General features: G+C 42.5%; 1 protein-coding gene across 3 annotated transcripts in view; it reads left to right on the plus strand.

Moving 5' to 3' along the window:
• Positions 1-15919, plus strand: part of LOC135089532 (uncharacterized) — an 81747-nt gene that overhangs the window by 20964 nt on the left and 44864 nt on the right. For all 3 annotated transcript variants that reach the window (XM_063985181.1, XM_063985180.1, XM_063985182.1), the window contains exon 2: positions 6699-9355. In XM_063985181.1, coding sequence (XP_063841251.1) covers positions 6734-9355 — 2622 coding nt within the window. In that variant the 5' untranslated portion in view covers positions 6699-6733. The remainder of the gene's footprint in view (positions 1-6698; positions 9356-15919) is intronic.

Consider the following 15919-nt stretch of genomic DNA (forward strand, 5'->3'; position numbering starts at 1 on the left):
GAGAAATGGGCCACCTCGAGCCAACCTGTCAGCCGGTCAGCATAGGCCATGTAGGTGTGGCCCTCCCACTGGAACATGTCAACGACAGTGTGCTGGAACGGGTAGTCGGGAGGTGGGGTGAGCTCCATGGTCTCCCGTGGCAGTGATGGACTGTGGATATCGCAGGACTCGCACGAAGCTCTGTGATGCTGCAAGTCTCCCTCCATGCCGGGCCAATACACAGACGGTCTGGCTCTTCGCATCATAGAGTCTAATCCCTGGTGACTAGCGTGGAGGTTGGAAGCGACTTGGTTACGGAGACTCTCAGGGACGACAAGGCGGACGTTTCCTTGACCGTACGTGTACGTGAGGAGCCCTTCGTTCATGGCCAGTCGTTCCCTTATGCCGTAGAACGGACGGAGGCAGGGGACTTCAAGTGACCTGCTTTCTCGCCAGTCTCCGCTCGTCACTTTGGAGACCAACATCTGATACACGGGGTCGTCAGCAGCTGCTCTTCTCACTGTTTCTTCATCCATTGTGCACCCATCTTGTATGGTAGCCATGGTTACTGTAGCGACGGAAGCCGTCAGGTCTTCGTCGAGTTCGATGTCCAGGGAATCAGGAGCTGCTCTCAGGGCCGGGTAGCGCGACAAGAAATCCGCTGCAGAGTTTTTCTTCCCCGGCAGATACTTTATTGTGAACCTGAACTGTAGGGTTTTTTCCTTCAGTCTAAATAGCCGGGGGTTGGTCACGTCTGTTAGTGCCCTGTTCCCCAGTAGCTTGACGAGCGGGCGGTGGTCAGTAACTAGGCAGAGGTTAGGGCAGCCCAGCAGAAACAGCCTGGCCTTCTGAAGACACCATACAACTGCTAGGGCCTCACCTTCCACCGCGGAGTACCCAGACTCAGCCGGGGTGAGGTGGCGGCTTCCGCAGAGCGCCAGACGCCAGCCTCCCTTACAGCAAAAGGGTGTGTCGACCGTTGAGCAGTTGCAGTACTGTTGAAGGACAAATCCCACTCCTTCTTTGCTCCAGTCAGTGATGGCTGTTGTGGGTCGGGATCTGTCATAGTAGACGAGACCATCCTTCGCTAGCTGGCAGATCGTGTTCTGGGCCTGTCGGAACTTGGCCTGCAGTTGTTCATCCCAGTATACGTGCTTTCCGGAGGGTTTCTTCAGAAGCTCTCTGAAGGGGCTCATTACTGGTGCGGTGGCAAGGAACGGGGCCAACCTGGTTGACAAAGCCGTACCATGATCGGATATCCGATATGGTGGGCTTGACTGGCATGTGGAAGCTGTCGATCGCGGCTAGTCGATCAGACGTGGGCTTGTACGCATCCCAGCCCAGGTGGAACCCCAAGAACTCCACCTCCCGCCTGCAAAACTGGAACTTCTCTGGCTTCAGTGTGATTCCTGCCTCAGCGCACGTCCTCAAGAAGTCATAGGCGTGCCAGAACGCCTCTACAATGCCCATGTCATACAGTAGGGTGTCGTCCACGCATTTGTATTTTCTGGGGATGTCTTGGATTGCGTCGTCGAAGCGTCTTGTATAGGCGTCAGAGGCAGAGCAGTGACCCATTGGTGTCCTACAGTACTGGTATCTTCCCCAGGGAGTGATGAAAGTAGTGAGGCGGCGACTCTCCTTATCAAGCTCCACCTGGTGGAATCCCCAGTATGCATCAGCCACGGTCTTGTAAGAGTGGAGAGGCACGCCTGAAACCATGTCGAATGGGGCGGGAGTGTGGTGAGTCTCCCGCAGACACTGGGCGTTTAGACGCTGGTAATCCACAGTGCGTCTCGGTTGGCCGGACTTTTTAGCTACCACAACCATTCTCGTACACCATTCTGTGGCTTCGCCAGCTGGGACAGGCTGTATCACGCCCCTCCGCACGTCCTCGTCGAGCTGTGCTTTTACTTCCTCTTCCCAGTGTCGAGGGACGGACGCTGGAGTGTGGCAGGCATAGGGTGTAGCGCCGGGCAGGAGATGGATGTGGTGAGGCTTGCCAGACAGCACAGGGAGGGGTGTTCTGCTGGTGTTGAATGCCGTTGCAGAGAAGTGTTGTCGAAGCCAGTTCTCAAGCGAGTTTACATTCTCCTCCAGGGGGGCGAATGGTATGGCAGGGGGCCGCGTGGGGCCGGTGGTGGCGAGTGGTTGGGAGATCGCCGCCGCACCAACGCTTGGCAGTGTGCAGTGTGGGAAGGTGTTCGGCACGAGACCCAAAGCCTTGCACGCCGCCAGGGAGAGGTAGAACTGCCTCGCCGACTGGATGATGTACACGTCTTGGATAGTCGAACGTTTCCCCAGGGTGACTTGACATATTGTTGATCCCATGCACCGTAGACGTAGGTTAGCCACATCGCGGAGGCCGGCCCGGCTTTGAAGCTGGGAAGGTTCGATACCAAGGGTGTGGAGTAGTGACGGGCCAGCTACGCACACCTGAGCCCCCGTGTCTGCCACGGCGGAAGCCTTGCGTTCCTCCTTGCCGTCCTCCCGTGATACAATGACGTCTATCGTAGGCTGGGGTGTACTGTGGGCGTCGGCTACAGTCACTGCACTGGACACCTCCGATAAAGGTGAGGCTGGAGCTGCCTGCTTACTGGCGGAGGCGGGGTGTCCTCTCCTGCTTCTGCAACATTTCTTCATGTGCCCCACTTTGTTGCAGTAAGAGCATGTGACTGTCCTGGCGGGGCAATTTGAACGACCAGGGGCATGGCTGTCCCCACAATATCCACATGGTGGCAGGTTCTTCCTTGACGGGGCTGCAGGTGTGCGCGCCGCTGCCACGTCTGCCGAGGCAGGCTCTCCGCTCTAGGCTGCGGTGCCAGCCGCACAGGCGGCATGAAAGCGGCTACCACCCGCATCGCGGCGGGCCGCCTCGAAAGCACTGCACACGGCCCTCAAGGCATCGACACTCGTGTATGACTCGCACGTCTGGAACACGTGACGTTTTAACTCTTCGTCACTTAGGCCTACCACAAGCTTCCGAAGCAGAACGTACTCCGCTAAATCACACTGACACTCTGGGCACTGAAACGCACAATCCGCGGCCTTCTGCGCACAGCGTCGGAAGAACTCACCGATGGGCTCGTCTTGCCCCTGCGACGCACCGAAGAAGTCCGCCCACAGGGCCGCTTGGTTGGAGGAGCGGAGCACTAACTTGCCAAGCGCGTCCAGGGCCTCCTCCGGCGTGAGAGCGCTCCACTGGGCGTCGGTGTATCGGGTGTCCACTGCACGCTGCAAGGCGGGAACACAAGTGAGTCGTATGTGTTGTACCGCTTCTCGTGGTGGGAACTTGCAGAGTTGCATCCATGCGGTCATAGAGCGGCGCCAGGTTCTGAAGGTGGCGGACGTCATTTCGATCTCGCACTTCTCCGGGGCAGAGGTCAGGGGTTGACGTGCTGGGTGGCCGCCATGGCCGCTGCTGTCCGCTGCGGTGAGGCCGGCTTGTAGAGAAGACAGGGCCTGTTGCTGGACCTGGATCACGGCTCTTGCTTGTGCCAGGGCGCTTGTGAGGCCCCTGGACGCTATAGCAGGGGACCTGCAGGTCCTAACGACGGGTCTGTTGGGTGTGGCCATGGTGAAGGTCCGGAGTCAGCTCACTGCGCCATGTCTGAGGTCCAAGAGGAATGAAAGACTGCGTCCTGCTCTGACCTTTACTGAGTGCTGACTGCCTTTGTTATAAGTGGCGCGGGCTGGTGCTGCCGCGGGCATCTCTCAACATATCGTACACCCTACAGAAAGTGAAATAAAATCGTCCTGGTCAAGTGGCATATATTTTCTTTACAAAAGGGCGAGTCACACTGAGTTGAGGAGTGAGGTTTGATGTACGTTTGGTTTGACTGTTTGATATCTCTTCAAACCGCTCGACAAGCAGGTTGGACAACCGGGTTTGAGAAACCGTTTGACTGTGTAAAGGGCCCTTAAGAGCTGGGTATTGACTGAGCGTGGGAAAGCGTGCCACTCTCCCTATGCATCTATGGGTAAGGGGGGTGGATACAAGAGAGGAGGAACGGGATGGTGACATACATACACACGTACACTCACATGCTTGCACACTGCACTCTCTGCTCTCCGCGCTGGCTTACACGAATAAAACAATTTACTTCTGAAAAATTATCAAACTAGTGGGGGCTATATGAATACTGGCAACCTTACTGTCAAGAGCAACTCTTCTACTAAACACTAGAAGAGACTTAGATTGAATGAACAAAGGGAAGTAAGGAAATTTACATGGAGAATATTAAGTATTAATGTCCTTCATAATGATGTTTTCCATGCCCTTGATGGTCTTAGCCCTTGGAAGACTCATCCACCTAATGGTGTCCCTCCTATTTTTTCCCCGAAACTGTGCCACCGTGCAGTTCAGCGAAAGTTCGTTGTTGTCTCAGACATATTAAAAACATTTAGTAAAATCTGGTGCAAAGCATTAATTTCCAAAGCACCCTCCCACAGCTTCTCTTCTTTCTGTAACTTCACATCAAAGTTCGTTTCTGACCGTTCTTTTACTGTTGTAGTAGATGGTAACTGTTCTTCTAAGTCTATTAACAGTGGTTTTCCACTCTCCTCCTGTTATTCATCGATGATCTTCTAGGCCAAACTTCTTGTCTTATTCATTAATTCGCTGGTGATACCACTCTTAACTTTTCCACGTCTTTTCTTAGATGTGCAATGCTTCAGAAATTTAAGCAAATCACGCAGGAAAGCCACAGAACACGGGACTTCTGATCTTTCTAAGATATTTGACTGGGACACAGCAAATTTGGTGTTATTCAGTGTCTCAAAAACTCAATTTTTCCATTTATCAACTTGACACAACCTTCTAGATAACTCTCCCCCTCTTCTTCGACATTCAATTGTCTCCCTTCTGCATTGAATATCCTCGGTCTGTCATTTACTAAGTCTATCTAAAACTTCTTCTCTTATTCATTAATTCGATGATGATACCACTCTTCACTTTTCCACATCTTTTCTTAGATGTGCAACGCTTCAGGAATTTAAGCAAGTCACGCAAGAAAGCCACAGAACACCGGACTTCTAATCTTTCTAAGATTTTTTACTGGGACAGAAAATTTGGTGTTATTCAGTGTCTCAAAAACTTAATTTTTCCATTTATCAACTCGACACAACCTTCTAGATAACTGTCCCCTCTTCTTCGACAACTGTCCCTCTTCTGCATTGAACAACCTCGGTCTGTCATTTACTAGATCTATTTAAAATCTAAACTGGAAACTTCATCTCTCATCTTTAGCTAAAACACCTTCTATGAAGTTAGGCGGTCTGAGTTGACTCCGGTAGTTTTTATCACCGCCCTTAGTACTATTCCTGCGCAGGGGCCGTAGCTGTTCATGTATGGACTATGCTTCACATGTATGGGGGATTTCCAATCACACTACTCTTCTGAAGAGGGTGGAATGAAATGCATTTTGTCTTATCAATTTTTCTTCTATAAGTAACTGGCTTCAGCCTCTCTCTCATCGTTGCAATGTTGCTGTCTTTCACAGATATTTTCACGCTAAATGCTCTTCTGATCTTAGTAAGTACATACCTCCCCTCCTCTCGCGGCCTCGCTGCACAAGACTTTCTACTTTCTCTCACCTCTAGTTTTTGCACTTTAGCCAGTATTCATACGATAATAATGGATCCCTTTTTCTTATAAACTCTGGAACTTAGGACTGGCACCTTTTTTTTTTTTTTTGTCCGTAGGCCTGTGCTCCTCTCAAAAATAAATAAATAAATAAATAAAAAGTAAGTAAAGCAGCCCATCCCGTAAAATACATTTAGCATACATAATAATGTCTTAATACAATCTACTGGTGTACCTCAATCGCTACATTGTGAAAAAAAAAACGTAAATTATGAATAAAATATTGTAAGTTATTGGAATGTGAGGAGTGTAAAAAAAAAAAAAAAAAAAACGATACTACTTCCAGTGTACACTATAACTCTGTTAAAGACATAATTTCTCAAAAATTTTAAGTTTCTTAGAATTACCGTATACTTTTCCTATATTTCGAGACACTTGAAATATTATTCACATGCAAGTCAACGATAGCATCATATACCACGAAAAATGATGCTCATTCCTGTTGCTTTCTCCCAAAGGACAATTTGTTTTGATAGTGATTGTTTACAAATACTTGCTATAAAATTTGTTATTCTTTACCTTAACATGTTTATATTTGCAAATATATATGATAACATCACAATGAATAGTACACACACACACACACACAAAAAAAAAAATGGATTAAAAGGTTAACTACTACTACTACTACTACTACTACTACTACTACTACTAATAATAATAATAATAATGATGATGATGATGATGATATTAATATTATTAACACCACCACCAACAACAATAACAGCAATATCAGCAACAACAACAATAACAACAACGACAATGATAATAATAATAATAAAAATAATAGTAATAATAATAATAATAATAATAGTAATAATAATAATAATAATAATCTCTCTTTCTCTGTTATTATTATTATTATCTCTCTTTATCTCTATTATTATAAGTAAATGAATAAGAATAAGTGCATATATTATTTGTTGCATAAATAATAGAGTAAATCGGTTCACATGCTTGACTCTGCTTGATGAACAAGGAATGATGTCTTGATTGATCTCAGATGACACTTTTTTCGTCAGTTTAGATGATTATTTATGTTATTGTATATATTCATCTATTTGAATAATTGTTTCAGATCGGCCGAGTGAAGAACTCCCTCCAAGCACCGCCATGGCCTCCGTCCCACCGGTTGACTATTTGCGTTTCAAAGTGATGTGTATCCTTGAAGGTCCAGGAGAAACCGTACTCAAATTCATATTAAAATGTGGCACTAACTCCACTTCTCCCCTCCCTTTTCATGACTACCTTAACAACCTCCCTCAAACATCCACGGCAAATTTCTGTAAACTAAATAATCAGCAGAAAAAGAAAGCCTTTAATAAGGATGAAATAGACAAGATCAGGGACGACCCTTCGTGGGACACGTTCGATATCACTTTGTTATACAAAGCTATTCAACATGCTTGCGAAAACGTTGCAGAGCTTAATGATAGTATAGCTTGGAAGGATCCTTGTAGGTTAGAAGGCATGATAACAGAGATAAAATATAAGAGAAATATTGTTGTGCATGAGAGGAGACAGCTGACGAAGAATGAGTTCAAGAAAAAAGTCAGCGAACTGAAGGACCTCTTCGTGAAGGCATTGGAGGCTGCACAGACGCGGTACAATGTTCCTGATCATAAGATTACACAAGAAAAAGACACCTTATATAAAATGATCCAGGATATCTTGAAATGCTTGACAATAGAAGATGTTTTACGCCTAGACACCATTAGGCAGTTACCGGTTTTCAAAAAGATGTTTGTGACTCGTCTGCGTGAGATCTATGAGAGAACGCAAATCTTTGACCCGCTCTGTTTTCTCAGTGGCTTCCCTGATACGCATTTAAAAGTTCAGGATATATTTACCAATATCTTGATTAAAAAATACCCTGAGGATCTTGAACTTAATTACTTAGACATTATAAAATTCACGCAATCATTGGGACAACAAGTTTCATTAACTTTCCAGAATACGCAACCACTACAGCATCCCCGCAACACACAGCTACAACAACCATTTCAAACCACACAGCCGCCACAACCAATCCAGACCACACAATCACCACTGCTTTCCCAGACCACACAGCCGCCACAACCGTTCCCGACCACACAACTGCCACAACCATTCCAAACCACGCAGCCGCCACAACCATTCCAGACCCCACAGCCGCCACAACCATTCCAGACCACACAGTCACCACTACCTTCCCAGACCACGCAGCCACCACAACCATTCCAGACCACACAGCCACCACAACCATTCCAGACCACACAGCCACCACAACCATTCCAGACCACACAGCCAACACAACCATTCCAGACCGCACAGCCACCACAGCCATTCCAGACCACACAGCCACCACAGCCATTCCAGACCACACAGCCACCACAACCATTCCAGACCACACAGCCACCACAACCATTCCAGACCACACAGTCACCACTACCTTCCCAGACCACGGAGCCGCCACAACCATTCCAGTTTACACAATCACCACCTTCCCACACAACACAGTCACTACAACTCTCACACTCAGTTGATCCACAATTCCTAATGATTAAGGGTGTGGCAGGCAGTGGCAAGACAACCCTGCTCACTTTCATCCTTTCTGAATGGCTCAAAGATGAATGTGCCCGCCGTATCAAATACCTACATGAATATGATTTTGTCTTACATATTCTGTGCCGCGAGAGCAACTGTGCCTCACTTGAGGAATTTCTCGAGCAGGTTCTACCACAAGTCGTTGCGTTCAGACCAAACACGCAAACTTTCTTTAGCAAGAGCAAGGTTTTATTCCTAATAGACGGTCTTGATGAACGTAATAATTCGTCAGACCAGCTTGTTAAAGACATCCTGTATCGGCGTAAACTGGTACCAGAGTCCACAATAGTTTGCACCTCTCGCCCAGAGGCAGTTGTAGACTTTCTTCATTCAGTTCCCCAAGAATACAGAAAAGGAGAGGGGATGATGGAAGGTATTTCTCTTAGTGATAGAACTGAATTTGTTTTGAAATACTATGACTGTCTCGGTGGTAATGGATCACCGAATCGTAACAGGATTAGGCAGGTTATGAGAAGCGTAGGTTGGCGTGATCACTTTAGACTGCCTCTTAACCTTCTGTTTTTGGCTACACTGTTTCATGAAAATTCAGATTGTGTCATGGTGAACATAACTCAGACCAGTTTGTACGTAACCATGCACAATTGGAGCGTGGAAAAACTGCACTACCGACTTGCACAATATCCAGATGTTAGAAGTACTAGTCGATTATCACGCGAGGAGGGCATCAAAAAAGTGTTGGATGTAATGTATGAGGTGGCTCTGTTGGGTGTATTAGAAAATAGGCTGTTTCTTTCCGATCAGGACTTGAGGCAGTTAAAGGAGTGTTGTAAGGTTGAAAAGCTGCCATGGGAGGAGGTGATGGGAGCTTTCTTTTCCTTGAGACAAACTATATCAGTTAACAAAACAGTCAATCAAATGTATCAGGTACCCCATAAAGGTCTTCAAGAATTTTTTGGGGCAAAATACATAACGAACCATCTTGGTAAGCACCCTGATTCAAAAGTAAAAATCATCAAGTACACGTTCCAACACGTTGTGGGCTGTCTTCAGGGATACACGTCAAAAGACATCCAATGGCTGCTTAAAAACCCGTCCCGGACACAACTCAAGAACTTCAGGAACCTCCTCCTTCACGTGGCGGGTCTCCTAAGCCAGCCAGATGTGATGTCTCGTCCTCAACACTTAAAGGTAAAATACAGTAGCCATCACATTTAAGCATTAACATACGTATTCTGAAAACTTATTGAAATATCTGCAGGATTCTCGTCAATTGCTCAAGATGATTTTTTATTTATTTATTTATTTTATTATTATTTTTTTTTCAAGGAAGAAAATACTGCGGCCAACCTAATTTCAGCTATGGAATTTAGTTTACTTTCCTCCTTACTTTGATTACAATACAAGGCTCCACTGACAAACCCTAATAGAGCGGTGTGGAGAAGGCGGTAGACACCTGCCGCCATGTATCACCTCCCAAGGAGGTACATACACGGGAAGTAAAGGATGCTACAAACTTGCTGCTGACCTTGCCTGTATCTCTTCTGTCCGTTCATATTTTAGTAGTACAGAGTGCAGTTGCAGCCTAGACTCTAAAAGACAACCTCTCTTGGTGCAGAGTGATTAAAAAAAATAATAATAATTCAAAAAATAAATAAATGAATAAAAATACAGACAAATAAATAAAGTAAAAAGGAAGGCTTCACAATTTTGCTATCATTATGGCACTTTCTTGCCATAAACACTACGCTAAACACACACTACAAACATTTACACGCTCTTACTACTAATGATATATTGATGTGAAATAAGCCTCGAAATCTCCTTCTAGTAGCCAGTTTGTTCCACGGTTTCGGATCTGAGGTGTCTTGATACCTTGACACTTTGATTTAGGAAATCGGTAGATTCAGGAAAGGTACCAGTAATGAGGAGAGAGATTAATGTAGTATTCTTCTTTAAGAAAGGGGATGAAACGTTAACGTCTAATTATAGATCTGTCTGGTTAACTTCATTTGTAGGTAAACTCAGTAATCGCGAGGAGTATCAGAAAGTATTTATATAAGAATAACTTAATAAATCAGTCGCAGCATGGCTTCACGAAAAGGAAGTCTTGTCTTACGAACTTGTTGAGTTTTTACAATAAAGTTTACGAGGTGGCAGATAATGGAGACAGTTATGACATCCCATACTTTGACATCAGTAAAGCGTTTGACAAGGTACCCCATTAGTGGCTCCTAAGAAAGGTTAGGACGCATGAGATAGATGGGAAGATGTTAGGCTGGAAAAGTCGTGGACAGGAGACAGAGTTGTAATAAACGGCTCTAAATCCGAGTGGGATCAAACAGTTGGTGGGGTGATACAGGGTTCAGTTTTAGGACCATTTTTGTTTTGAATATATATCAGTGACTTGGAGAATGTGATTAGTAGTGATGTTAGCAAATTTGCGGATGACACGAAGATAAATAGGTTAATTAGTCAGATTCAGATGCCATGGCCCTGCAGACAGACTTGAATAGCATGAACAAATGGACAGACAGATTCAGTTTAGTATTAACAAATGTAAAGTATTTAGCACAGGTTGAAGAAACCCACACACTAAGTACACTTTAAACAACAAAGTTCTGGTAAATTCAGGGAACGAAAAAGATTTAAAATTTATAGTTAGCTCTGATCTCCGTTTAAGAAAACAATGCATAAAGGTCTGAAATAGGGTAAATCGGGTATTGAAATTATTTTTAGGAGTGTTAAGAATATAAGTTCCGAAGTAATATTAAAATTGTATTCAGCCTAATTCAGACCTCGTCTAAACTATGCTGTGCAATTCTGGTCTCCCTATTACAGGAAGGATATATGTCTATTAGAATCAGTACAAAGGAGAATGACTAAAAAGATACAAGGATATACCTTACGAAACGAGACTGAAACCATTAAATTTCCATTTCTTGGAGAGACGTAGGTTAAAAGGGGATGTGATAGAAGTCTTTAAGTGGTATATGGGTGACGTAAGCAAAATTCTCAGCATTAGTAATATAGATAGAACAAGAAATAATGAGTTCAAGCCTGAAAAAAAATTAGGTTCAGGAAAGATATAGGAAAAAATTGGTTTTCAAATAGATTGATAGATAAATGGAACGGACTCAGTAAACAGGTTGTTTGCTGAGTCATTAAGGAGCTTTAAAAGAAGATTAAACAAATTTATGGATAGAGATAAGTGGAATTTAGGTAGATATGTTTCATACAGGGACTGCCATGTGTAGGCCTGATGGCTTCTTGCAGCTTCCCTTATTTTCTTATCTTCTTAAGTTATTTAACTCTAGGCTTCTGTACATCAATCTGCAACATTACTTTTGTAGTATCCTTGATAGAGAGGCTTCTTTCCGAAATTCGTGGTCTTTATTTCTGGCCGGAATCACGCCCAAGCTGTTTTTCAACTTACTAAGAATTTCTTCATTAATAGGATGTGTCAAAAGCTCTCAAACTCAAACTACCTTCGCGATGAAAAAAAAAAAAAAATAAATAAATAAAAAAAAAATAAAATAAAATAAAATAAATAAAATAAATAAATAAATAAATAAATAAAAAATACACCAGCTTCTGTTCTTCCTCTACCCCCGTTTATTTCACTTAGATTGCACCAGTGCCACCTCATGTGTTTATACTTAAATGATCTCTCAGACCTTTACTAGAAATCTAGGATTGCATAATTATGTGCTTATTCATTATTTATTACACTCCTCTATTTCAAGTCTGACTTTTTTTTTTTTTTAATAGTGTTCTCTCTGGCATTAACTCTGAGAAAGTTCATGAGCCAGACGTAATGCCTCCTATCATTAATAAAAGCTGTATTTACTTTTTTTTTTTTTTTTTCACGCCTTGCCTGGTCAAACACTTAAACGTCTTTGCAAATCCACATCTACCTTCTCTGCATTCTGCAAATTTACTCAAACCCAGCCTGTTCCTTAAAAGGGTGACCACTCCAATCTTTCATATTACCGTCCTATTGCTTTCTTTACCTACCTATATAAAGTCTTTATAACTTTACTTAATAAGAAGATTTGAAAAAAATAATAATAAACATTCATAACCTTCTTTGTGTTGGCCAATACGGCTTCCGTAATGAGAGATCTACTGGTATCTTGTGTTTTTTCTCGCTGAATCTTAGTCATCCTCTTTTTGGAGGTTTCGGTAAAAATTTGCATTTTGCCTTAGACATATCAAAGATACAGTCTGGCACAGAGCTTTGATTTCTAAGCTTACTTTTACGGTTCTCTCTCTCTCTTCTTCCATTTCAAGTCTGGACGTTCTGTTGCAGGTATGGTAGACAGCCGCTGTTCCTCTCCTAAGGCTTTGGAATAGTGTTTTTCCAGAGGGCTCTGTCCTTTCTAGTACTGATCTTTGATTCTCATAATCTTACTGTATTATCCACTCGTATGCTGATGACTCTATCCTTTACTTCTACGTAATTTTCCAAACTACCAACTGTGCAAGAATTAGAAAATTCACGAAGAGACACAGCAGAACGCCTGACTTATCTTTCTCTAATTTCAGTTTGAGGCGAACATTGTGTCCTTCAGCTCCTCCACTTGTCTATTTGACATTATCTTCCAGACAAGTAACCCCTCTTCTTCTATGATACACACCTTTCTCCTACTCTAAATTAAACATTCTATGTTTGTCCTTCACTAAAACTCTGAAATTTCATATCTTTTCTCTTGCCAAAACAGCTTTGAAGTTTGGTATCCTATGTCGTTTTGACCAGTTATTTATTTGCTTTTTTTTTTTCACTATTGCTTACTAAATTTATACAGGAGCGTTATTCATCCCTGTATGGAGTACTTCCCTAACAGTTCTTCTTGACAAATTAGGGTCAAGAGCTTATCGCTTCATTGACGTTCCTCTTCTGAATGACTCTCTTCATCCTTTCTTACTACGCCATAGTGTTGCATTTCTTGCTATATTCTACCGTTATTTTTTACTAACTGCTTTTCTGAACTTGCTATTCCTAACTGCATGTTAACTTCCTTTTCTGTGATGTCACTGTACAAGATTTTCTTTTCACTATCATTCCTGTTCTGTCAACTTTCCTATTGCAAGAGTTAACTTCACTCTACTAATAAACTCTGGAACTTTCTGACTTAATCTGTATTTCTCCCCTTTACCGACCCGATCTTTTCTTTTTAAGATAGGAATTTCAAGACACCTCTATTCCTAAATTGGTTATCCATTTGAAATTCTTCCCTTTCTTTTTTTGACGACTTTTTTTTACCTATAAATTCGTTTTCGCAGTTTGTCTGCCTCACTTATTATATATCAGTTTTTAATTTCGCACACTCCACCGCAATGTGGCGCCATGTCTCGTTATTTTCTACCGTTATAGTCATGGCTGTCATCATCTTAAATTGCTTCATGCTTCCTGTTCTGTTTATTTTTTTATTTACTTATTCATTATTTATTTATCTTTTTATCATATTGCGCCATCCCATTCTCATAGCTGACATCCTGGGTGGAACGAAAACATGCATTAACAAATTTCTTTACATTCTTTAACCGCTGACATGAAAGGCTGCTTGTAGGCCGTAGTATAACGTTTCATAATTATTATTGCGAAATATGTAGTCCCTAGGTGATGCCAGTATCTGTGCTGATCCAGATATTGTTTGAAGTACGCAAATAGTCGTATGCCGCTTCTCCTACGCGTGTCCATTGTTTCTTTGTAAAGAGTATTTTAAGGGAGCAGCAATGTAGTTTTTCTTTTTGTCCTGATGTCCATTGTTTTTTTGTAAAGAGTATTTTAAGGGAGCAGACAATATTCTCCACCCCCTTTCCCACACTCTTCTGCCTACGTGCAGTACATTTTTTGTGTCGTGTGCTTGTCAAATGCTACTAGTGTTCAGGATCGTAGCTGTAATTGTCCGAAGGATTACGTAGGTTACAGCTGTCTACTTTCTTCCCGGCTTTCCACCAGTTTTATACATGGGGATCTTTCTTCTGGAAAATTGTAGACAAGCTCCTCTCTGGCCATAGAGTGTAATATTTCTGCTGGGCAGTTTTCGTTACTGCGGGCGGATTGTCCAGCGTGAGTATTACCCTTGCCCTGAGGGTGCGTCGTCTATACGGTCTGTGTCCTACAACGTGGCTCATTAGTTCTTTCCAGTTTGGGGAATGAAGATGGTATTTGTTATACCCTTCTCGGTCTTTGAGTTAAACCAAGTAGGGATCTGAGAGTCTTGATAATTGTTGGTGACTGGTAGATGCCTGGATTTCTTGTATTTGTGCCCTGCATTAAGCTACGTAAGAAGTAGCTTAGGGATAAGTTGACCCGAGTCTGTAGCAGCTGTGAGAGAGGCTGTAGTTGTTTGTATATATATATATATATATATATATATATATATATATATATATATATATATATATATATATATATATATATATATATATATATATATATATATATATATATATATATATATATATATATATATATATATATATATATATATATATATATATATATATATATATATATATATATATATATATATATATATATATATATATATATATATATATATATATATATATATATATATATAGTCGGGAAGTTAATGAAGAAAGCTGAAAATTATGAATTCTAGGTACCCAGCCAGACGAAGACGAACCCCAAAGGATTTCATCAGTTATATAGAACGAAGAGTAGAGAAAGAATGGGTCCATTAAAGGCAGCAGATTAGCAGCAGCTGGTTAGTTCTGAGGAGGAGGTTAGTAAAATTCTGAATGAGTATTTTTTAACTGTCTTCACCCAGAAAATACAGGGAATGCCGAATAGTGCGCAGATATTTAGAGCAGAAGAGAATGAGAAGCTGACAGAAATTACCATAACTAAGGAAATAATGGAACAGGAGATAGGCTGATAAAAAGTTCAAGACACCAGGACCAGACGAAATATATCCCAGAGTACGTGAGGAATGCAAAGAGGTTATTGGTGGACCGTTAGTTTCTGTCTTTAGGAAACCACTTGAGTCAGGTGATGTACCGGTAATTGTTGAGGCAGGCAAATATAATACCCACCTTTAAGAAGGGAGACAAAACTTTAACGACTAATTATAGACCTGTTAGCTGTTCGTTCGACAGTCAATTCTGTTGTAGATAAAATAATGGCGTAAGTAATAGCGAAGAATATTGGGGAACATTTAGACAAATATAACTTCATAAATCAGTCATAGCATGGCTTCACGAAGGAGAAGTCTTGCCTGACGAAATTGTTAAGTTTATACAGTAAGGTTTCCGAGGCGGCAGAGAATGGTGATAGTTATGATATCCAATATCTAGATTTTAGTAAAGAGTTTGACAAGGTACTCCATCAGAGGCTCCTGAAAAAAGGTTAGGGTGCACGGAATAGATGGGAATAGACTGGGAATAGACTGGGTAAGGTCGTGGCTAAGCGACAGGTGACAGAGGGTTGTAATAATCCGAGTGGGGTCATGTCATTAGTGGGGTGCCACAGGGATCAGTATTAGGGCCATTATTATTTCTAATATATATCAATGACTTGGATAGTGGAATTAGTAGCGATGTTAGTAAATTTGCGGATGACACAAAGATAGGTAGATTAATTAGGTCAGAAGCGGATGCCATCGCCTTGCAGACAGACTTAGATAGAATGAATGAATGGACGGATAGATGGCAAATGCAATTTAATATCAATAAATGCAAAGTGCTTAGCGTAGGTAGAGGAAACCCACACAATAGGTACAC

Source organism: Scylla paramamosain, chromosome 33, assembly GCF_035594125.1.
Source record: "Scylla paramamosain isolate STU-SP2022 chromosome 33, ASM3559412v1, whole genome shotgun sequence".
Classification (NCBI taxonomy): domain Eukaryota; kingdom Metazoa; phylum Arthropoda; class Malacostraca; order Decapoda; family Portunidae; genus Scylla; species Scylla paramamosain.